Genomic DNA, 23590 nt, shown 5'->3' with positions numbered 1-23590 from the left:
ATAGACCGAAAAAAATTTACTGGTTGAACCAGACAACCATATGGGAGGGATCGCAGCGTCCCCCAGATGGAATCAGAGAAAGAGATTTTACGGTAAGTAAACAAAAATCCCTATTTCTCTTTCATCCATCTGGGGGACGCTGCGCAGTTACTTGTGGGATTTCCCAAAGCAAGCTAATGAGAGGAGGGAGAAGTAGACGGCATAGCCGTCTGTAAAATTTGACGCCCAACAGAGGCAGTTTCCAAATTGAAAATATGAAAAAAACGGTAAACCCTTTTTGAACCGTATGCACAGGCGACCAAGTCGCCGCCCTACATAGCTGCTCAATAGATGCATTCCCGCGAGCAGCCCAAGAAGCTCCAACTCGAATGAGCTGGAATCGATTCAGAAATTGAAATATCAGAAAACTGTTTTTATGGCGAAATCACCCAACGAGCCACTGTGTTCTTGGAAGCCGGCCAATCTCGTTTGGGCGCATCAATTAAAAAACTAACAATGCAGCCGTACGACCGACAGGATTTGGACAAGATAAATAAATCCGTAAGGCCCTGAGCATATCTAAGAGAGCCAAATGGGAATCCTCCCCGGAAGGAGAAGGAGTAAACGCTGGAAGGACAATGTCCTAATTTAGATGAAACGCTGACACAACTTTCGTAAGGAAGGAAGGTTTTTGTTCGCAGAATCACCCGGCTATCATGAAACCTCAACAAGGGTGGTCTGCAAGAAAAAGCTGTCCATGCAGACACTCGCCCTGCGGAGGCAATTGTCAATAGGAAGACAACTTTTGAACGTTAGATACCGCAATTTTACAGATTCCAAATAGCTCAAATGGAGAATACTGAAGAGCCGTAAAGACTAAGTTACAGTCCCAAGGGGGAACCAGAGGAACAAAAGGTGGCTGAATCCGAAGAACTCCCTGAAGGAACGTCTGAACTTCTGGAAAGATAGCCAGTCTCTTTTGAAAGAAAGAACCGATAAGTCAGAAACTTGACCCTTCAGTGAAGAAGTCTCAGACCCTTATTGAGACCCTCCTGAAGGAAGTATAAACCGACGAGGAATACGAAACAAATCCGGTGTTAAACCACGCTTTTGACACCAATCAATGTAAATACGCTATACTCGGTGGTATACTCTAGAAGTCACCGGTTTTTTTTTTTTTTAGCCTGAGACATCGTCTACACAACAAGACGAGAAAAAAAACCTTTTCCCTTAAAAGGTTGGGTTCAAGAACCAAGTCGTCAAAGCCAGCCGACCCAATCTGGGCGGTGACCTGGTCCTTGAATCAGAAGATCCGGACACAGAGGGAGTCGGAATGGTTCCTTGACGACCATATTGTGACGCAGAATGTACCACTGTCAGCGTGGCCAAGCTGAGGCTACCCAAATGATTGGGAGACCTTCTTACTGAATGCGTTTAAGCAGACGTGGAATCGGTGGAAATGGTGGAAACACATATCCCAGTTGAAAGTGCCACGGTGCTGTCAGTGCATCGATTAGAATTGCTTGAGGGTCCTGAGTACGCGACCCGTAGAGAGGAAGATTATTATTGAGACGAGACGCCATCAGATCTACATCGGGCAACCCCCACCGGGCTACTAGAGTCAGAAACACCTCCTGGTGAAACTCCCACTCTCCCGGATGCATCGTGTGACGGCTTAAGAAATCCGCTTCCCAGTTCTCGATTTCTGGAATATGAATCGCGAATATGGCCAGGAACCAATGTTCCGCCCATGTGAGAGTCTGAGCGACTTCTTTCATTGCGGATCAGCTTCGAGTACCTACTTCCTTGTTTATGTAAGCAACTGCTGAGGCGCTGTCAGACTGAATCCGCACTGGATGACCTTGAACCATGGTTTGAATCCGAAGTAGTGCATACTGGATTGTCCGTAACTCCAAGATGCTGATCTGCAACTTTAACTCTTGACTGGTCCAGAGTCCCTGAAAGTGATGAGTCTGAAACACCGCCCCCCAACCTCTGAGGCCGGTGTTTGTGGTGACCATCACCCAAGACCAAATTGTGAACGGAACTACTTTGGTCAAATTGTATCTGTGAAACCCCCAGCGAAGCGACTGACGAGTCTGTACAGACACGCGGACCAACAGTAATTCAAGATGAGGCCCTGTCCGAGTCCAACAGTTGAGAATCTGAGTCTGAAAAGGGTCGAGTCTGAAACGTGGCATATGGAACTGCCTTTAAGGTTGCCACCATCTTGTCTCACTTGCATGCAACGGAGAACCGAAACCACCGGTAAATGTAGCCGTGTTCGAATTCTGGACTGTATGTCCTGAATCTTGTCCTGAGGAAGAACCACTTTTCTGGTTGTTGGTGTCTTTCGTAAGCAAAATGGCTGTTGCATGATGAAGAGCTCGACGTCCGAAGAAACCATTTGAAAGAGGTGTGATGAACACCCGATATGGGACTGGGTCCTCGTTTCGATAGGAACCACCCTTCTTTGAACTGTAGTAACCGAGTCTCAACCGTCACTGACTCCTCCGAGGATCGTGAACCGTCATGCAGTAGGTTTGTTGGCAGGTTTACGTCTACCTCTGAATGCCTCCCTTCGTGGGTATCCCCTGTATATGAAAGTACCGGAACCTTGTAGAATTCGGTTTCGGAGGAGCAACTGGAAGAAAGGGGTTCCTTCTGTAGAATGTGAGATAATCTTCTTTGATTCCGACCTAAAGAGTACTCACCTTCAAATGGTACCGCCGACAAGGTCTGTTTGGGGTCAAAATCGGCCTTCCAAACCCGAGACCAAAGAGACCGTCTTGTTGTCACGGTCAAGGCAGAAATACGGAATTGTAGTGCAGCAGGATCAACCAAGGCCTCACCCACATAAGTAAGAACCTTCTGAAATCTGTTCTGTTAGTTGAATGGCTTCCGATGGATCGTCAGACTACCTTCCAGAGATGACCTGTGCTAGTCAGTCATCCGCGGCCTTGAGGACCCAAGCGCCAGCTAAAAGTGGTTGAAGAGAAACACCTGATAAAGAAAACAGATTTAGGCATTGCTTCCATCTGATCTTTCAACGTCACAGACTGTACAGAAGGAATAACCGTAGTTCCTGCTAAATTTGAAATGGGAACGTCTACCTTTTGGCCTGTTTCCCAAAATCTGATATCCTCTCTGTAAAAGGATATAGAAATTTTTTATGCCGTAGGGGATTGGAAACGAGAATCCGTCTTAAGTCAGGCTCCTTTAAAATATCCCTGTTATTAAGGTGACGGATGGAGTCTATCAGCAATCTAACAGCTGAGCTAGTAGAAAAGTCATCTTCCCAGACCGAAATCTCGCCCCACTCTGGGTCTTACTTCCCCTTTTTATAAAAACTACACCTGAACATTGTTCTAGGTGCATGCAGACAGCACATGCGCGGTGTCAATCAGAACCCCCCAGAAAGTTATAGCGGCAACGGCTATGGCCGTTTTGTAGCAGAAGAACTGCCGGCAGAGTTTACAAACTTGTTTTGGGATTGAATTAAATTAGCAAGACATCTGCCCATATTTTAAGCCCACACCAGATGTCTCTGATCCAAGCAGACATAGACTGATCCGCGGAAACTCCCTGTTGGATCACCACAGATGCACCAGAGCATGAAACACAGAGGGTATCAGCATCCGCTTTACGCTTAGCTAGCCTTGACTCACATTGAAAGCAGAAAAATAACCACCGAGGATGTCTTTCCTCTTTGTAGATCCTTCTGACGTATTGACATAATTAAACTTTATTTTATTTATTTATTTTCTTTAAACAAGTGCACTACAAACGAACTATAAGCTCAGTAGAGTAATTTGTGCAAAAATTAAATCTGTTAACTCTCATTACAAGTGTAGAGTAACACTATGCCCCCAAAGTATACTTGCTGTTAGGTGTGTGCTGCACAGCGCCCCTTGTACTGTCTCCGTAGAAGATGGCGCCCGGTGCTTTGCAGACGCTGGCCAGGAGGGCGCGCAAGGCAGGAATCCGTCCTTTTGAAGTAAGCGCCGCGTCCCCCTGCTATAGCCGGAAGCCTGCGTCTCCTGCTCACTGCTACATCCAGCGGCTCCCCAGCGGCTCTGATCGGGCAGTGGCACCCGCACACCGCTATATACAGCGGCTGTGTTCGGGTAGCGGCTTTGTTCGGGCAGCTGCTCCCGCGCACCGCTACATACAGCGGCTCTGTGCGGGCAGCCTCTAGCGATCCCCCGGAGAGTGACTCACCACTCTCTTCCCCTTTCCTTCAGTTAAATGTAACATTGCCCAGACTTTGTGAACCAGCAGTTACAGCCAGTGACAGTCTACTTATAGCTAGGGAAGGAGCACTGGCCCTCTAGTCTATAGAATGTCTGGTCAAAACACAGTGGAATATGGTACTGCACTCCAACGCTCACCTCCGGAGAGAGAGGGGAGGGGGGGGGGGGGGAAGAGGCACACAAGTATAAATACAAATATTCTATATTATATATTCTATATTATATAGGGAAGGATAGACCAATACTGTCAGAGACAGATTGTGTCTATCCTGTACTTCCTCACTGCCGACTTCTTAGGAACAGGAATCCAGCCCCAGTGACCGAAGTGTGGTGGCTTTCAGCGGCAGAACAGAGTGGGAATCTCTAGCTAACCCCACTCTAGTAGCACCTGTCACCTGTATACAGGGACTAGGCACTCCAAGTGATAAAATAATAAAATACCTAACTAAAATCTTCATGAGAGAAAAATCTGTGTCTGTACTCCACAGGCACAAAACTAAAACTGAGGTGCTGGCTGGGCAGGAAGGAGATGGGAGGGGTTAGAGGGGGGAGGGGTCAGTTCTTAATAGTTCTGTGCCAAACTCCACAACCACACACCTCTAACCCACAAGTAACTGCGCAGCGTCCCCCAGATGGATGAAAGAGAAATTAGTATTGTCTGCACAGCCGGTTCCTCCCCCTTCACATCCCTCCTCCCTCAGTTTTGAAAATTGTGCTGGAGGTACAGCACGTGGGAGCACAGAACTCCTGACTAAATTTTCTTTTGGTTTTATTTTTAATGATTTTCTTGATCTGGGCTGCGTCACCCTAATGAAAAGGGAGACAAGAGCCTCAGAATTGTGAGAGACAACGATCCCTATAGAATGGACCTGCATCTCTCCACAGAAATACTAATGTGAAAGGTGCTGCGTCTCCCTAGGAAAAGGGAGACAAAGCTTGACAATACTGAGAGACAAAGATCCCTTTTGAAGGGATCTGCATCTCTCACAGGAGATCCTCTTTGAAAGTACAGTGAGTACCTGTTGTAATGCATCTGAGGAGGCTGAAAGGATAGTAACTCTGCTCCCTCCTTCCTCCCTCCCCCCCGCTCACCCCGCGGCTTGTTAGCAGCGATAGACGCTCCGTTGTGAGACATGACCTGCGGGTCACCTTCACCCGGCTGCAGAGCGCCGGGCGCCTATCCGGGTAAGTTCACCGCAGTCCCTGCCGGCTCAGTCAGTGACTCGCTCTCTGCTTTGTCTCACAGAGTGCGCGCGCGCCGGCGGGGAGACAGAGTGACAGGACGGGAAGCGCTGCTAAGGACGGGTAAGAAGGTCCGTTGGCGCAAGCCGTCAGAGTGTAAGCGCGGCTTGTGTGGAGCGGACAAGCGCTTCCTAGCCAGTATAGCGCGCGCTGGGGGAAAAGGGTGAGAGCGGTCCCGCAGCGCACGTGATGAGTGGCAAAGTGAGTGTTATTCAGCGCGGCTGAGACGGTCCCCAGCCGCGAGAACGGCTGCAGGAGGGTCAGTAGTACATTGCTTTAAGGTAACAGAAGTGATGAAAAATTTTCAATGGCAGCCATCTTATTTTTCTCATATAGGCGCCAATCTGATGGGCAGGGATTAACCCTCCCCCTCTTATACGTTATCCTATGAGAAATGATATAGGATTATCTCCCTCTGCTGGTAAAAGAAGATAGGAGGATCTCCTGAAGTATAATACTTTTTATTACTTTTTTTTTACTATTTATATTTTCTAAGGAATTCTATACAAAAGATCCTGAAGAAAATACTGGGAAGCATGTGGACAACCTCACCATCGTAGCTGATTTACAGTTTGGCCTGTGAGGATTTCAAACCGGCTGGTGACATTTTTATTTTATATTTATTTGTTTATTTATTTTAAAAATTTGGATGGTCATTTTCCCTTTTTTCCATATGAAGGGATAAATTTGTCCAGCCGGTTCCAATACCTTCGCTTCCGTCATCCTCAGGCTTTCCCTTCCTAATTTAAGGGGTAAAAGCACTGCGTAATACCCTAGTACGGGGTTAAATTAGCATGTCTAAAGCATCAACCAAGACTTCTAAGTTTATCGAAAAAACAATGTTACTGATACCTAATGTGACGACTTTAAAGGAGGCGTCAGATCGGAAAGTGGACACCACTTTGAAATGCAGCACAGAGACCTGCGATCGTGTGTGCTTGGGTTAACAAGTTCATGAGTGCGTGGTCTGGGCGTATTGTACAAGTTATTGAGAAGAATAGCTTAGAAGAGATTACCCAACTGGCAGTCCACATTCGAGAATCTGCTTCATACTTGTGTCAGGCCTCCCAAGATCTTAGCAAATGGCAAGGAGACTCTGACACCAAGAACTGGAATAAAAACCCGTTCCTCTCTGAGAGGCGGGAACTGCCGTAATGACCTCTGACTGTAATAATTTTTGAAAGGCTGTCAGTAGTGCGTCTGCCTTTTGATAGCATTGAGGCAGACCCGTTGTAAAAAACTGACTGTGAGGTCTCTGTTGAAAATCTAGTCTGTACCCCTGGGAGATTATCGGTAATCCAAAGATCTGGACAGGTGACGGTCCATATGTCCCGAAAACCTTCCAGACGGGCGCCCACCAAAGGAGATCCCAGGTGGGCCGGAAGACCGTCATGCCACGGTTTTGTCAACAGTTTTATCCTGTTGTCTGGCTGCTGCCTGTGCGCGGCCTCTGCCTCCACGGACTTGTGTACCAAAACCTCGGCCTCGAAAGGACCGCGATCTGAATGAATTAAACGCCGGTCCCGAATATCCTATTCTAGCCTGTGGAACGGTTCTCGTATATGGAGTAGGCAGAAAGGTAGTTTTCTGCTGTAGTCTACTAAATCCACTTATCAAACTCTGCACCTGAAAAGCATCTCTCCCCCAAAGGGGATGGAGTCAACTGTTTTTTTTTTTTCATGATAAAGCCAGACGGGAACGGTCAGGCCAGTCGGTCATTGCAGGTTTGGAACAGGGCGAATTCATGGTGTCCATGGACATAAAGGATGCATACCTGCATATTCCAATTTGGGCTCCCCGCCAAGCTTACCTAAGGTTTTGCACTGGTGAGGGGTCATTACCAATTCAGAGCTCTACCATTCGGCCTATCATCAGCCCCAAGGATCTTCATGAAGATAATGGCAATTATGGTTGCAGGGTTTAGAATGTTGGGAGTCACGATAATACCCTATCTAGACGATTTTCGGATCAAAGCCTCCTCTCAAGAGAAGCTGATCAAAGATGTTCAGACGTCTCACCAAGTTCTCATTCAACACGGATGGATTGTGAAATTCCAGAAATCCAACCTCTCTCCGACTCAACGAATTCAATTCCTGGGTCTCATCTTGGACACGGTGCAGTTAAAGATTTTCTGCCAGGATCCAAGATCAAGGACATACAGAAGTTAGTAGGGCAAGTATTAGGGACACCGTCAAGGTCTCTGCGACTCTAGGTACAACTTCTCGGAAAAATGGTGGTGTCGTTCGAAGCTCTCCAGTACGGCAGACTTCATTCCCGACCGTTCTAGATGAACCTTCTGACTCAGAGTGCTGGTTCACACTGGTTTCTTCATCGACGGATCCGACTGCAACCACACGTAAGAGTCTCCTTGATTTGGTGGTCGTTGCACAAGAATCTCGCAGCAGGGAAGCGATTCGAGATACGGAATTGGAGGATCCTGACAACGGACGCCAGCCTCAGTGGTTTGAGGGGCCGTCTTCGAGGACCATCAGGTTCAGGGACGATGGACGTTACAGGAGAGCAGATTACCCATCAATATTCTCAAACTAAGAGCAGTTTACAATGCACTTCTCCTCGCAGAAGACTTAGTCATGAATCAATACGTGAGGGTACAATCGGACAAAGGCACAACGACGGCTTACGTAAACCGTCAGTGAGGAACAGAATGGCGTTAAGAGAAACCACAAAGATATTGTTGTGGGCTGAAACGTCATCCTATCTGCAGTATTCAATCCAGGTGTGGAGAATTGGGAAGCAGATTATCTCAGTCGAAGGACATACACCCGGGAGAGTGGTGCCTGCATCCACGGATTTTCGACATGGGGTGAGATGGGGTCTTCCTCAAGTGGGCCTAATGGCGTCTCGGCAGAACCATCAGCTGCCAAGATACAGCAGCAGAAAGAGTGGACGCATTGACACTTTCTTGGTTTACATATTTCCGCCGTTCCCTCTCCTTCCCAGGGTTCTGAAGCGGCTGAAACGAGAGCGAGTATGGGCGATTCTAATCGCACCAGCTTGGCTACGCAGGAGTTGTTATCTACAAGGCTTGTTAATGGACAAACCGTGGCGGTTACCTCAGAGAGAGGACCTGCTATCTCAAGACCCGTTTCTACATCCGGACCTGAACAGGCTGCGTTTAACGGCGTGGTTATTAAAACCAGGATCTTAAGGAACAGAGGGATACCTAGAATGGTTATTCCTATGATAATGGCAGCTCGTAAACCGGTCACGGCCGGGCATTACTACCGAATTTAGAAGAATTACATCGACTGATGTAAGGAACGTGGATGGAACTAGACGACCTTCCACTTATCCAGACTTTTACTTTTCCTTCAAGCTGGAATAGACTTAGATTTGCGACTGGCATCTCTGAAGGTTCAAGTGTCGGCTCTTTCCATCCTTTTTCATCAGCGGTTGGCAACCTTACCAGAGATTCAGACCTTTTTACAGGTGGTTTTGAGAATACAGTCGCGTTTCGTCCTCCCACTGCACCGTGGGATCTCAAATTGGTATTAAATTTTTTTTTTAAATCAACACTCTTTGAACCGTTACCGAGAACAGACCAGAGACATCTCTCTTGGAGGGTAACGTTGTTGCTAGCCTTGGCTTCGGTTAGGCGGGTTTCTAAGTTAGGAGCCTTCTCGTGTAAAGAACGGGCGGCACTCCGTACAGAAGCGGATTTCTTTCCGAAAGTTGTTTCGGGGTTTCATGTAAACCAGCCGATTGTGGTCCCATCTTCCAGTGTCTGGCAGCTGGGGATGTATCCTTGGATGTTGTCCGAGCGTTGCGGTGTACGTACACATTCCATCAACCTTTAGAAAGTCCGACCATTTGTCCTGTATGATGGACCAAAGAAGGGTTGGCCGGATTCTAAGCAATCTCTGTCCAGATGGATTAAAATTGCCATTTGGCAAGCTTATGTTCCTGTGGGGATCAGGTTCCTGTACAGACGGGTGCTCATACTACCCGGTCGGTGGGTGCCTACTGAGCGGCTGCTAGTGGTACTTCCACGACTCAACTTTGCAGAGCGGCGACGTGGTCCTCAGCCCACACGTTCGCTAAATTTTACAAGTTTGATAGCTTTGCGTCCGAGGATTCTAAGGTCGGACGTTTGGTTGTACAGGCAACAGACAGCACTCCCTCCCTAGGGGATAACTTTGGGACGTCCCCTAATATATAATGGAACTCCAGTGTCCCCTAGTGGATGAAAGAGAAAAGAGGATTTTGGTATTTACCGATAAATCCATTTCTCTGAATCCTCTAGGGGACACTGGACGCCCGCCTCGGTGCTGTCAGCCTGCTGTGTTTGTGTTCAAATAGTTCGTACAAACGGTGTTAGTTTCGGTTAAAGAGGTTCTTGGATGCTGTTTATGTTGTACGGTTCGGTTCCTCGCCAGGTGCGGTAGTCTCATGTCCTATTCTCTCAGTCACATTTTCAAAACTGAGGGAGGAGGGATGTGAAGGGGGAGGAACCGGCTGTACAGACAATACTAATTTTAGATTGTGCCACACCTCCGGTTGCAAGCTTCACACCCCTAATGTATAATGGAACTCCAGTGTCCCCTAGAGGATTCAGAGAAATGGATTTATCGGTAAGTACCAAAATCCTCTTTTTTTTGTTTTGCTATTTGCATTTTCTAATATAAGCAGATATGGGTAGAGGAAAAATGTGATGTCTGCTTATTTTAAATGACTCTTATTAGGTAATTAGTTTGAATCCGTGTAACAGGGTCCATAATATTTAGGGTCTTCGATTCGGTTCAAATACTTTTGGAAAAACTGTTCACAAGTCCGTTTTGTGGAATGTTGGTTGGCATCTACAACTGGTGTAGGTTATAGAACTTTACGTCAAGTGTTTTTTCTGCTGACCTTTTCTTAGGTTCGATACCGTGTAGAGTGGGCAAAGTTTCAGGAAAGAGAGCGAAGAAAAGAGGAAGAAGAAAAGGAGCGAGAGCGTGTGGCCTATGCACAAATTGATTGGCATGATTTTGTGGTGGTAGAGACTGTTGACTTCCAACCTAATGAACAAGGTAAGATATACACTACATAGTTCAGTAATATTTAGATCATGTTGTGCAGTGCAAAAGATAGCTTGATAAACTTGAGGTTTAAAAAAGTTCATGCTGCTACTTGTGTTGCAGTCCCCATGGAAGTGCAGGTTTTCTCTTACTATTTGGTATTTTAGAAGTATGGCTAAAGCTTTTGCTCTTTGTATTGCTAATAAGTGTACTTAATTATACAGGTAACTTTCCACCTCCCACAACACCTGAGGAGCTGGGTGCTCGTATTCTAATTCAAGAGCGATACGAAAAGTTTGGAGAAAGTGAGGATGTGGAAATGGAAGTGGAGTCTGATGATGAAGATGAGGTGAAGGACAGCAAGACCGAAGAATCATCATCTCAAATGGATCAAGATACTCAAGTGCAGGATATGGATGAAGTACGATGTATTTGTAATATTGTAGCGTTGGCATTTTCTTTTTTTGTTTTAATGAGATGGCTTATTTTAAGGTGCTATGCAATGTAAGCACTCACTGGGGGCAATTCAGTTTCAGGTGATATTACATCACTTCTATTTCACCCCGATTCATCTATCCTGCGCAACCCTTATGGGTGTGTGAGGTAATGTATAGGTTAGATCAAGATGATGTAATATCACCTTTGCCACTATAGGGTTCTGTAGAAATTTCTCAGAACTCGTGACCGAAATCCATTTTAATTTTGCATGATTATATGGCTCCTGGTTACAAGATTGAAATCTGTTTTTTGTTTTTTCTCTAGCATCCATAGGGGATACTGGGATGGTGAATTACAGTGGGGCATAGATGGGTCCGTTAGAGCCAGTGCACTTTAAATTTCTTCAACATAGTGTGTGCTGGCTCCTCCCCTCTATGCCTCCTCCCTTCAGACCAGTTTAAAAAAATGTGCCCTCAGAGCCTGTCACACTCTGGAGCGCTCCAGGGTTTTTCTTCACTTAAACGTTTTCATTTTTATATTTCTTAAAATTTTTCAGACAGGCATCTGGCAAATGCCTGTCTGCAATGAGGGACAGGCATTACCTTATAGAGACTTATAGTCCCAGGTACCCGGTTACTGGGACATCTGTCCTGGGGGGATCTCCCACCGCAGTCATATGGAGGGCTGGCGCTGGAGCCCCGCAACCTGCCGCCACCCCCTAATAGAGCTGAATAAGGAAGGCACGTGAGTATAAATCGGGTCCCGAGTAACGGGTTTCCCGGTTCACAGTGGCGGCAAGAGCAACGATCAGGCACACTGCTCTACTGGAGAGAGCTCCTGTGCCTGATTAGGCTGTGTATATTCCGCTGCAGTGCATGTCGGTGGAGGGGCGGAGCTTAGCAGAGCGGGACAGCGGACGCCATCTTAGCCACGTGTGCAGAGCGGCTGCAGAGACGCCACGGCCAGCGCGGACATCACAAAAAACTTGAGACTGTGGTATATACAGTGGGGGCTAGTTGTGGGGGAGCAAGTTAAACTCTGGGTCGCTATTAAGTGACTCCGGAATCTCTACTGCCTAGCTATGTTATACTCAACTCATATAGGCAGATTGTGCTGGTTTCTCCTACTCTGTGTTCTCTCCTGTTAGCTGTTTAGTTTACTACTGCTTGCAAGATGGGGGACTCTACTTTTCATGTGTGTGTTCTACTGTGTAAGAATGACAGGCAGAAAGGTCATCTGAAGAAACTGCTCTACTAAGTTTACACAGACATCTGAAGGGTCACATATTTGTGACCAGTGTACTAGGTCTGAGTCACAATCTGGTAGCAGGTCACAAGAACCGGCACCAGTTTGGTTGTCCACATTGACAGGTGTGATGACAGATATTTCCTCTGAACTGGCTGCTGCCAGATAAGCTCTTAGACTAGGGGTGGGCAACTGGCCCGCTGTCCCCCACCAGTATGCAGTGACAAGCGGCCCGACTGGCTGAGACGCTTGTCATTGCACTACAGAGCTCCGAGACGCGGTGCCGCTGAGGAAAGACCCGGTCACGTCACAGGGTCTGCTGACCGGGATTTCCTCTGTGATGTCAGGTGGGCGTTGCGGGGGGCGGAGCCACGGCAGGAGTGTGAATATGGGCAGCAGCAGCAGTTCTGTGCAGCGGGTTGGGCAGCGTATCTGCCATTGTAAAAAAAAACCAAAAAAAAACCCATCAACGGTTGGTAAACGGATCTGTCTGGCGTTTAAAATCTGCTATGTGGGTCCAGGGGAGAGGAGAGAGGGGTATGGGGGTTAGACATCTATATAGGTTCAGGGGAGGGGGGATGGTGACTGCTATATGGGTTCAGGGGAGGGGGGGTAGTGACTGCTGTATGGGTTCAGGGGAGGGGGGTAGAGACTGCTATATGGGTCCAGGGGGGTGGGGGAGCTATTTACCATACCCAGGGAGAGACAGGAGCTGTGAATACAATTGATCCCCACATTACATAGGATGCTGTTTGTTTTCAGCACTTTTTTTTTTTTAATTATTATTATTACTGGATTAATGTGTTTTTTAGATATTTTGTGTTTTGCCTGTAAAAGACTACATATGCAGTGTAATGTATATTGTGGTGTGTGTTTTTATAGTTATATACAGAACTATGGGCCTAATTCAGACCTACTTGCTAGCAGGCGATTTTTGCACTAATGCGATCAGGTAGTCGCCGCCTACAGGGGGAGGGGCGTATTCACTGTGCAGATGTGCGATCGCATGTGCCGCCACACCGGGTTTCAGTCCATCTGTGAATCCATCTGCTCCAACGAAGCAGTACAGTACGGTCGTTTACATGCACAAACTTTCCAGCTTGATCTGCTCAACAAATGGCTCGGGTTCGTATCTCCACATGCACCACCTGGTCCGCCTGTCACCACAAACACGAATATCACTTCTGTGGTGGTTACAGACCTCCCATTTTGTGGAGGGTCGAGTCTTTCGAATGCAAGATTGGCTGTTAACACGGATTTGAGCCTCCGATGTTGGGGAGCAGTAACCCAAGGGACTCAGTTTCAAGGAAGATGGTTTCCACACGAAGCCATCCTCCCAATAAATATCTTGGAACTAAAGGCAATTTGCAACGCCCTCCTTCAGGCGTTGCACCCGTTTCAAAATCAGGCCATCCAGGTACAATCAGACAGTGTCATGGTGGCCTACATCAAGCGGCAAGGCGGAACAAAGAGCAGAGCAGCTATGAGAGAGGTCACCAAGATCCTCCTCTGGGCGGAATATTCATTCCGTGAGTGGACAACTGGGAGGCAGACTTCCTCAGCAGGCAGGATCTGCACCCCGGAGAATGGGGTCTCCACCCTTGCGTCTTACGACAGATTGTATCCCGATGGGGTTGGCCACAAATAGATCTGATGGCATCTCGACACAATAAAAAGCTTCAGTGTTACTGCTCGAGAACACGGGACCCACAGGCGACAGCCGTGGACGCTTTGATGACGCCCTGGACTTTTCAGACGGTCTATCTGTTCCCTCCATTCCCTTTAGTATGAAGAATCTTGAAGCGGATAAAGAAAGAGAGGGTTCAGGCGATTTTAATCGCCCCGGATTGACCTATCAGGTCTTGGTACACAGATGGCTTCTCCCTGTTAGTAGACTACCCCTGGCCCTTGCCGCTGAGGGGAGATCTTCAGCAAGGCCCGTTGGTCTATCCAACCAGCGTCTACGTTTGATGGCGTGGAAGTTGATAGGGAGATTCTAGCCCGGAAGGGCATTCCGGGGGCTGTTATCCCAGCTATGCTGCATGCTAGAAAAGATGTTGCATCATGACAATACCATCGGATATGGAAAATGCATGTCTCCTGGCGTGATAGCCATCAGTATCCACCAGCTGTTTTCAAACTGGGTCGTTTCTTAAGTTTCCTCCAGTCGGGTGTGGATGTTGGTTTGTGCTTGGGCTCTCTCAAGTCCCAAGTCTCGGCATTGTCTATCTTTTGCCAAAGGAAGTTGTAATAGATCCCAGAAGTTCAGACACTTTTTTTTTTTTTTAAAGAGATGCTTCACTTGCAACTGCCGTTTGTACCTCCCACAGCTCCTTGGGATCTCCAGTTGGTGTTGGATTTCCTCCAATCTTTCTGGTTTGAACCATTACAAATGGCGTAGGAAAAGTACTTGGGAGACCGTTACCTTGCCTGGCTCTTGTGTCTACGAGGCGAGTCTCGGAATTGGGGGATTTGTCATGCAAGCCTTCCTATCTGGTGTTTCACCAAGATTGGGGCGGAGCTCAGAACTCACAAATTGTTCCTGCCAAAGGTTGTCTCTGCTTTTCACATCAGTCAACCTATTGTAGTTCTGGTTGTAGCTGATTCTTCTTCACCTTGCAGTTTCAATGTGTTACTAGCGTTGCATATTTATGTCAACAGAACTGCTCGTACTTGGAAGTCGGATGCTCTTTTCGTTATGTATGATGCCACCAAGATTGGGTGTCCAGCTTCCAAACAAACTATTGCTCGTTGGATCATACTCACTATACAACAGGCTTATTCATTTGCGGAGCTGCCTTTGCCACCCTCCGTCATGGCCCATTCCACCAGGTCGGTGAGTTCTTCTTGGACAGCTGCTCGAGGAGTCTCGGCCTTCGTTATGTAGGGCTGCTACCTGGTTCGGTACCAACACGTTTGTGAAATTTATGGCTTTGATACCTCCTTGTCTAATTACACTCTGTTTGGTCTTGCAGGGATCTCAGCACACTATCACCCGTGATGGGAGCTCTGGGATATAACCCCTCTTTAATTCACAATCCCAGTATCCCCTATGGATGCTAGAGAAAATGGAATTTTGGTACTTACCGGTAAATCCTTTTCTCGAAGTCCATAGGGGATACTGGGCACCCGCCTCTGCGCTTCGTCTCTTCTGCATATTGTTTGGGCTGTTTACGTGTCTGCGTAATGCTTTCGCTGTCTTCTGTTCTACTTGTTCTGTTGTGTTACTGGTTTCTCCTGTTGTTCTGTTCTGTTTTCCTCCTCTTTGAGGTATGTTCCGTCTCCTTCGGGCACAGTTTTCTAGACTGGTCTGATGGGAGGGGGAATAGAGGGGAAGAACCCAGCACACACTATGTTGAAGAAATTTAAAGTGCATCAGCTCCAATGGACCCATCTATACCCCACTGTAATTCACCATCCCAGGATCCTCTATGGACTTTGAGAAAAGGATTTACCGGTAAGTACCAAAATCCCATTTTCTGCATCAAAATCTCCCAACAACTTTGTTTTCATAAGAAAATTTTGCTTGCCTTGTTTTTCCACTCCCTTTCCTGATCTAGTCATTGGGACATGGGCAAAGTCTGATCAGATTTTGTCCAGCTATACTCCTTTCTGTTTAATACCCCTAGATCTTAGCGGTTACAACTTTCAATCTTTTCGTCTCAAGTGGCAGGGTCAGTCCTTTCAAAGTCAGGCCACTGTTCCTTGACAGGATTAGAAGCTAGATGGGCAGGCTTGGAAAGGATGTCTTTCAAGAAAGGATGTCTTGTGATGGGAAAACCATCTGCTTCTGTTCTTGAATCACTGAATTCAGTATTCTGAACTTAAAGACCTTGAACACCCAGCTCAAGATAGTCTCTAAGGTCTGTCAAACACTGAATTGAGAAGTGCAAGTTCATGGTGTCTGTAGACTGCAAGAATGCTTATTTGAACATCCCAGTATTATAGGAAAATCGGAGATCTTAGATTTGCGTTTTAAAACTATGGAAGAAATTCCGGCCACTCTTATTTTGTGTGACTAAAGCTGAACTAATGCTCATGAAGATCATGACCATGATGATGATTCTTCTACAATCCATGGAGGTTGTCTATCTTTTCATCTTTGGACAATCTTTTAATTAGGACCAGCTCCATGACTTTGCTGTAGACTCATGTGCTTAACATAGGGCACTAGAATCTTATGCTTGAATTGTCAATTATAAGAACTTAAAATTGACTCCAACCCAGGTTTTGGTTTTCCTGGGGCTCTTGTTCAACAATGGGAACGTTGTAGAAGCTGCTTCCAAGGGATGATTAAATACTTTCATTGCAGGGTTTTACTGGCTCTCATATTTACCTTGGGGCACTGCTGAGGAAAATGGTTTTGACCTTTTGATGTCAGTACAGTATGCCCAGCTTCACTAGAATGTGTTCCAGATCAAACTTATTTTGAATCAGTCTGTCCCCCAAGCATGTTAGTCTTTTATTTGGTGGTTGAGGGCACAGGACCTCAGGTGATAGCAGATAGTTGTTCTAGTAACAGGCGTTCCTGGTGGAAACTCACGTGAACACAGAGAACATGAAAACTGCACACAGATCAGGCCTGGTTGGAAATTTAACTCATTATGTGGACTTCAATTGATTATAGCGCTCAATCTCCCGGCTAAATTGACGGGAGATCGCTGGGGTGATATCCAATTGAGTCCCTTTATTGTGCCCATAGAGGTCGGGTTTAGCCCTGTAAAGCAAAAGTGCTTGGTGCGATCATGAAACGTGCCTTTTGGGTGCTTAAATATGTCACTTTTTGCTCATTTCAGCATTCCACCCCCGGGGGGGGGGGGAATGGGGGTGAACTGAAATGCAAACGCCAACAGCCATTGCGCCCTGAATGGAGCTACAATTTAATAGCTCCATTTGGGTGCCATATAGTGGCTGTCGGCTGGATAAGATTTTAATTCTGCCCATGATCCCTCTGCTGTCATGCATCAATGCGAACCATTGCATCAACATTTGGCAATGGATGCTAGTTGTGACAAATGTCGGCCTTTGGGGTTGAGTAGCAGTCCATTACTATGTTAATCACCTCCACCATTTACCAGGTTTACAGTGGAACTGAGCAGCCTGTTTCTACCAGATCAGTGAGTGCCTCATGTGTAGTGTGGCATGAAGCTTCAGCTGAGCAGTTGTGACTTTTAATATTCAAAGGGGCTAGACTAGAGTGTGCTTCCTCTGAACGTAGCGTCACTTAGAAACAGATGTGAGATATCTACAACATTCTCATTGTCCCCCAAGTGCAGGACTAAATTACAAGGATTTAGCGCATACAAATTGACACTGGCTGCCTGCACTGTATGCTCTTGTTCTGTTTGTTGCTTGATATTTTAGGGGAAGAATGTTCTCTCCTCCTCCTTCCTCTTCCTCCTTTTATTCCTATTGATTCTGTCCTGTTAAGCTTGATTCGACCTAACAGTGCTCCCAGCAAGAATGTGTATGGAAGGAGCGCATACAAGAGCTGAAAATGTTAAGTGGCCACACTGCTCTGCCAGCCACTATACGCTGACGTGATCCCATTTTCTCCTTAATGCACTTAAGGACACCAAATTAAGATAATTACCAAGATTCTTTTTTTTTATTTTTTTTATTTTTTTTGTTTACACTCCTTAATTGTACTGGAAATCATGTTAGTGATACATACAGTTAATAAAACATTGTGTTTGGAGACATTTTTGTCTGCTGTTCACATAACACTACCTGTTTGAGTGATATTAATACATTTTGCATGCGCCTCTTGCTCTGCTGATTTGTGTGTGGCTTTTCTCAGGGATCGGATGATGACGAATATGCACAGAAGGCTCCTCTTCCTCCTGAGTCACCAATGCCCCCACCTCTACCTCCAACTCCAGACCAAGTTATTGTTCGGAAAGATTACGATCCCAAAGGTTTGTTTAATGCTTTTTCTTTTTTTTTATCGAGTCAATCCTTTTTTCCATTAAAGCATGCCTACCTTTACAATGCACATTTTTCCTGTCCTCTCAGCTTCAAAGCCACAACCACCAGCTCCAGCCTCAGATGAGTATCTGGTTTCACCCATCACTGGGGAGAAGATTCCTGCCAGCAAGATGCAGGAGCACATGCGTATTGGTCTTTTGGATCCACGCTGGCTGGAGCAGAGAGACCGTTCTATCCGTGAAAAACAAGGGGATGATGAGGTGTATGCACCTGGTGAGTAGTCCTAGAACTATTTAAATAGTTATTAGTATGAGTGGTCTATTAGCACATGTTTCAATGGCAGGGTTTGTTAGTGTTCTTGCCAATGTTAAGAATGCTTTTCTCAGGCTATGTGTGTATTGTATATTTGTATTTATTTACTTTGTAATCATATATATGTTAATGAATAGTAGTCCTAAAACACACAGTTAACTTAACAGTGACTGAAAAAGGTCTGCTTGCAAGTAGGGTGTGCTTTATTTTGTAGCACGCCCTACGGGGCTTTCATGCACAATTTACCCATCGTTTAAGCAGTCTGAGTGCCACCTTCCATAGTGAACCTTTGCATACCAGGGGTATTTACCCCAGAGGAGGGCACCGGAGCCAGGTTAATAGAAGTCTGGAGTGCCGGAAGACATTGCTGTATATATATATATATGTGTGTGTGTATGTATATATGTGTATATATATATATATATATATATATATATATTATATTATATTATATTATATTATATTATATTATATTATATTATATTATATTATATTATATTATATTATATTATATTATAATATAATATAATATAATATAATATAATATAATATAATATAATATTTTTTTTTTTTTATTAGATTGTTCTCTAAGACAGTATAGAAGTTTTTCATTTCAATTCCCTTTCTCAGGCAGCCATTGGAGAACACTATAGAGTGCAGTGTGGTGAGCCTGGTGGGCACATTACCTTAGTAGCTTTGCCCTGGCAGTAGTTGCATGTACTAATATTGGACAATGTGCATAATTACTCGGTTAATCATCCTTCAGCCCAGTCTTTAGCGTCTTGTGTTAGACCAGTCATGCTCCTTAGCTCTGCCCTAGTCCAAAATCGGGGAGATTCTGAATCTGATAGCTTCTCTCAGGAAGGAGGGGGGAGCAGCCAATTTTGACAGATGAATGTAATGAAGATGAATATTCTAAAAGGCAAGGAATTAAGGACTTAATATGAGGAGTTTGTCACTCTTAAAATTCAGTCTACTGGTGAGGTGTGGAATCTTCATGTTTCCACAATTTTCTCAATTTGATAACTTAATGGTAGAGGCTTGGAAAAAGTCTGACTTTTTTATATATAGCTCGCAGGTTTACCTGGTCATCTGTCCAGATACAGATTTACATATGGTGGTTGTTCATGATTTTGGAGTATATTTACGAAGCTGTTTCTCGGCGGGTTGGAGCTGTAGCTTTTAAAGTGGTACTCACATTTAGTGTAAAGGACGCCGGGCTTTACACTAAATGTGAGTGCTGCTCCGATTTGCAGGTCCGTCCATTACAAAAACCGCTGCTTTGTTAATATAGCCATAGCATACTTTGTTTCAATGAAAAGTTTTGCAGTTTATTTCAGTGTTCCACCAATAGTAAAATGTATTGGTATGTTCCTAGTGTACTACAATGGACATAAGCACAAACAGAATTTGTGTTCTTACGTTAATTCCTTATAACCTTGGATAGCTTTTTCATTCAGAAATTTATCCATTCCTTTTTTAAATCCAATTAGAGTCCGCCATTACCACCTTCCCTGGCAGGGAATTCCACATCCTGATTGCCCTAACAGTGAAGAACCCTTTCCTCCGTTGCGTTCGGAACTTTCCTCCAGTCGCAGCGAGTGCCCATGTGTCCTAAACTGTGTTCTTTTAATAAATAATTCCTCTGATAACTCTTTGTGATGTCCCTTTTACATATTTTGAAGATGATAATAATATCTCCTCTTAGGCGCCTCTTTTCTAGTGTATACATATTCAGCCTAGTAAGTCTTTCCTTATATTCCAGTCCTTCTAGGCCTTTAATCAATTTAGTAGCTCACCTTTGAACACTTTCAAGTTCACCGATGTCTTTTTTTTATACAATCGTGCCCAAAACTGAACACGATATTCCAGGTGCGGACGTACCAATGCCTTATACAGCGGCATGATTACAGCCGAGTCCCTTGTCTCAATTCCCTTTTTTATGCACGCTAGCACCTTACTTGCCTTCTTTACTGCGTTTTGACATTGTGTACGGTTATTAAGCCTATTATCAATGAATACCCCCAAATCGTTTTCCAATTCTGTTTCCCCCTAGGCGTTCCCCATTTAATATGTAGGATGCAAGTTTGTTTTTAGTCCCAAAATGCATAACCTTGCATTTGTCTGTATTGAACCTCATTTTCCATTTAGACGCCCAGAGTTCAAGTTTAGATAGATCATTCTGCAAGGACTCTACATCCAATTCTGAATTAATTACCTTACACAGTTTAGTATCTGCAAAGATTGACACTGTGCTTTCCAGGCCTATTTCTAGGTCATTGATAAATATGTTGAACAGTAGTGGTCCGAGTACGGTCCCTTGTGGTATTCCGCTGACTACTGGGGACCAGGTTGAGGACTTCCCGTTGACCACTACTCGCTGTACCCTGCTATCCAACCAGCTGCTTATCCATGTGCAAATAGTTTTTCCTAGGCCAATCTCCTTTAATTTGATCATCAGTCTCCTGTGAGGAACTGTATCGAAAGCTTTTGCAAAATCTAGGAAGACCACATCCACTGCTTTTCCTTGATCAAGATTATTGCTCACTTCCTCGTAGAAGATAATTAAGTTAGCCTGACATGACCTGTCCCTCACAAACCCATGCTGGTTCTTGCTAATAATCCTAGCGGACTTTAGATACTCCTGTATGACGTCCCTTAGAATTCCTTCCAATATTTTCCCCACTATAGATGTTAAACTAACTGGTCTGTAGTTTCCCGGAAGATTTTTGGATCCCTTTTTTAAATAATGGCACTACCTCAGCTATACGCCAATCCTTCGGTACCATGCCTGATCTAATTGAACTATTGAAAATCAAGTATAGGGGTCGTGCTAGTTGTGAACTAAGCTCCAGAAGAACCCTCGGGTGAAGCCCATCAGGACCAGGTGATTTATTAATCTTAATTTTGCTTAGTCTCTCCCGGAATACTTCTTCGCTTAAACAAGTATCTAACCATGAATCATTACTGTCACAATTGTTATGCTCTACTCCAGGCATTCCCAACCGCGGTCCTCAAGGCACACCAACAGTGCAGGTTTTAGTGATATCCAGGCTTCAGCACAGATGGTTAAATCAAAATAACTGAGGTGCTAATTAAATCACCTGTGTCCAAGCCTGGATATCACTAAAATCAGGACTGTTAGTGTGCCTTGAGGACCGCGGTTGGGAAACACTGCTCTACTCCCACCATCAGTTCTTCACTGGTGAATACTGATGAAAATAATTTGTTCAGTATTTCCGCTTTTATTTCGTCATCATTTATCAATTCTCCTAATTCATCTTTTAATCGACCTATATTCTCCTTTTTTAACCTTTTACCGTTTATGTATTTAAAAAAACTTTTTAGGATTGGTTTTACTCTCTATAGTGATTTGCTTTTCATTTTCCATTTTAGCTGCTCTTATTGCTTTTTTGCATTTCGTATTACACTCCTTGTAATACTTGAAAGACTCCACCTTTCCTTTAGATTTAAATGCTTTGAAAGCCTGCTTTTTTTTTTTTTTTAATCCATTTCTGCCTTAACCTTCTTGTTAAGCCACATCGGTTTGAGTTTAATACTCCTGCGTTTACTGCCCATGGGAATAAAGTTATGAATATTGCTATCCAGCAACCCTTTTAAAACATCCCACATTTCCGAAGTGGTGGTGTTGTTAAACAGAACCTTCCACTCTGTCGTCAAGTGCACATCTAAGCCTACTGAAATTAGCATTCCTAAAGTTAAGTTTTGGTGGAAACCCTGTAGTTATGTTTCCTGAAACTGATGTCGAATGTGATCATATAGTGATCACTGTTACCCAAACTCTCCCCAACTTTAGTGTTTGATATAATGTCCACATTATTAGTAATTACTAGATCCAGGGTAGTTTTACCCCTAGTTGGGTCCTCGACTAATTGAGACAAGTAGTAATCCCTAAACATATTTAAGAACCTGCTGCCCCTTGCTTTAGCACATGAATCGTTACTCCAGTTTATATCCGGGTAATTAAAATCCCCAATGATAAGGATCTCTCCCAATCCGGCAGCCGTTTTGATTTGCTGCAATAGTTGTTCTTCCTCATGTATGCTAATATCCGGCTGTTTGTAGCACGTGCCGATGACTAGTTTTTTTGCATCAATTCCCCCACTTGAGATTTCTACCCATAGGGACTCCACATTTATCGCCAGTCTCCTCATGGATAACCTCCTTTAGGTATGGTTTAAGTGGTTTAACATAAAGACATACTCCTCCTCCTCCTCTTTTGTTCGCCCTGTCCCCCCTAAAAAGAGAATACCCCTCCAAGTTAGCAACCCAGTCGTGAGAGTCGTCCCGTTTATGCTTAGAACGTTTTATGTTTTATTCACTGCCCTCTCACTAGGTATTTTTGCAGTAGGTGTAAAGTGCCCAAGCTCCAACCTTTGTTCCACAGTCCCCCCCCACCCCTCCAATGAGCTGCAAGAAAATGATTTTTAAAAAAGTACTTTTTCTCTGGTTTTTGAAATGGGTTCGTTATACAGCCTGATAGTTAGTGTTCACTCTAGGATTGTTTTAGGGCACGGTGCTAGACACCAAAGAGGGCACAGTGCCCGCATAAAGGGGTGTGGCCTCACAACACGCCCCCTTTTCAGCTGCCAGGCTGTAACTGTACCCCATGCTGTGTGCAATGCCACTATCTGCATCCCTGCAGCAAGTAGAGGAGGGCAGCAACCAGCAGTGGGCACATAAAGGTTATGAGGCACAAGGTATTTTATAATATAATGCCTTGTGCTTCATTATTACCTTTAATTTGGCAACACTATGATTTACTACATTAAATGCCTAGTACTTCCTTAATGTGGCAGGACTATGGTGTACTGTACTATATAAAATGCTAAAGAGGCACAAGGCCTTTATATAATGGATCAAAGTGGTGCCTGATTAAAGTAAAGGAGGCAAAAGTTACAAACCCAGCCAGTCTGGAGTGTGCTTCACAGCTGCTGCATTGAGGGAGCTCATGCCGCTGCGGTGCTGCTCTTTATTACATGGTCAGCATAATGGTGACTGAGGGGCAGATGTATGAACTGGTTTACTGGGTAAAAACAGTAACTGCGCACGCTTATTGCTGTAGTTACCGCACCTCCTGATGTATGATTGTGGATTGTGGTATTTTTTTCGTGCTGCTCTATGGGCCCTTCCCCTTTTCACCGTCTCCACCCT

At 45.0% G+C, this 23590-nt stretch overlaps 1 protein-coding gene across 1 annotated transcript in view; it reads left to right on the top strand.

Annotated features, from left to right (window-relative positions):
• Nucleotides 1–23590, top strand: part of SF3A1 (splicing factor 3a subunit 1) — a 72527-nt gene that overhangs the window by 42771 nt on the left and 6166 nt on the right. Inside the window, exons 6-9 of the mRNA XM_063913381.1 lie at nt 10354–10504; nt 10717–10913; nt 17976–18093; nt 18191–18376. Of these exons, the coding sequence (XP_063769451.1) occupies nt 10354–10504; nt 10717–10913; nt 17976–18093; nt 18191–18376 (652 nt within the window). The remainder of the gene's footprint in view (nt 1–10353; nt 10505–10716; nt 10914–17975; nt 18094–18190; nt 18377–23590) is intronic.

This window comes from Pseudophryne corroboree, chromosome 1 (assembly GCF_028390025.1).
Source record: "Pseudophryne corroboree isolate aPseCor3 chromosome 1, aPseCor3.hap2, whole genome shotgun sequence".
Taxonomy (NCBI): Eukaryota; Metazoa; Chordata; class Amphibia; order Anura; family Myobatrachidae; genus Pseudophryne; species Pseudophryne corroboree.
This window is presented reverse-complemented; position numbering and strand designations above follow the sequence as displayed.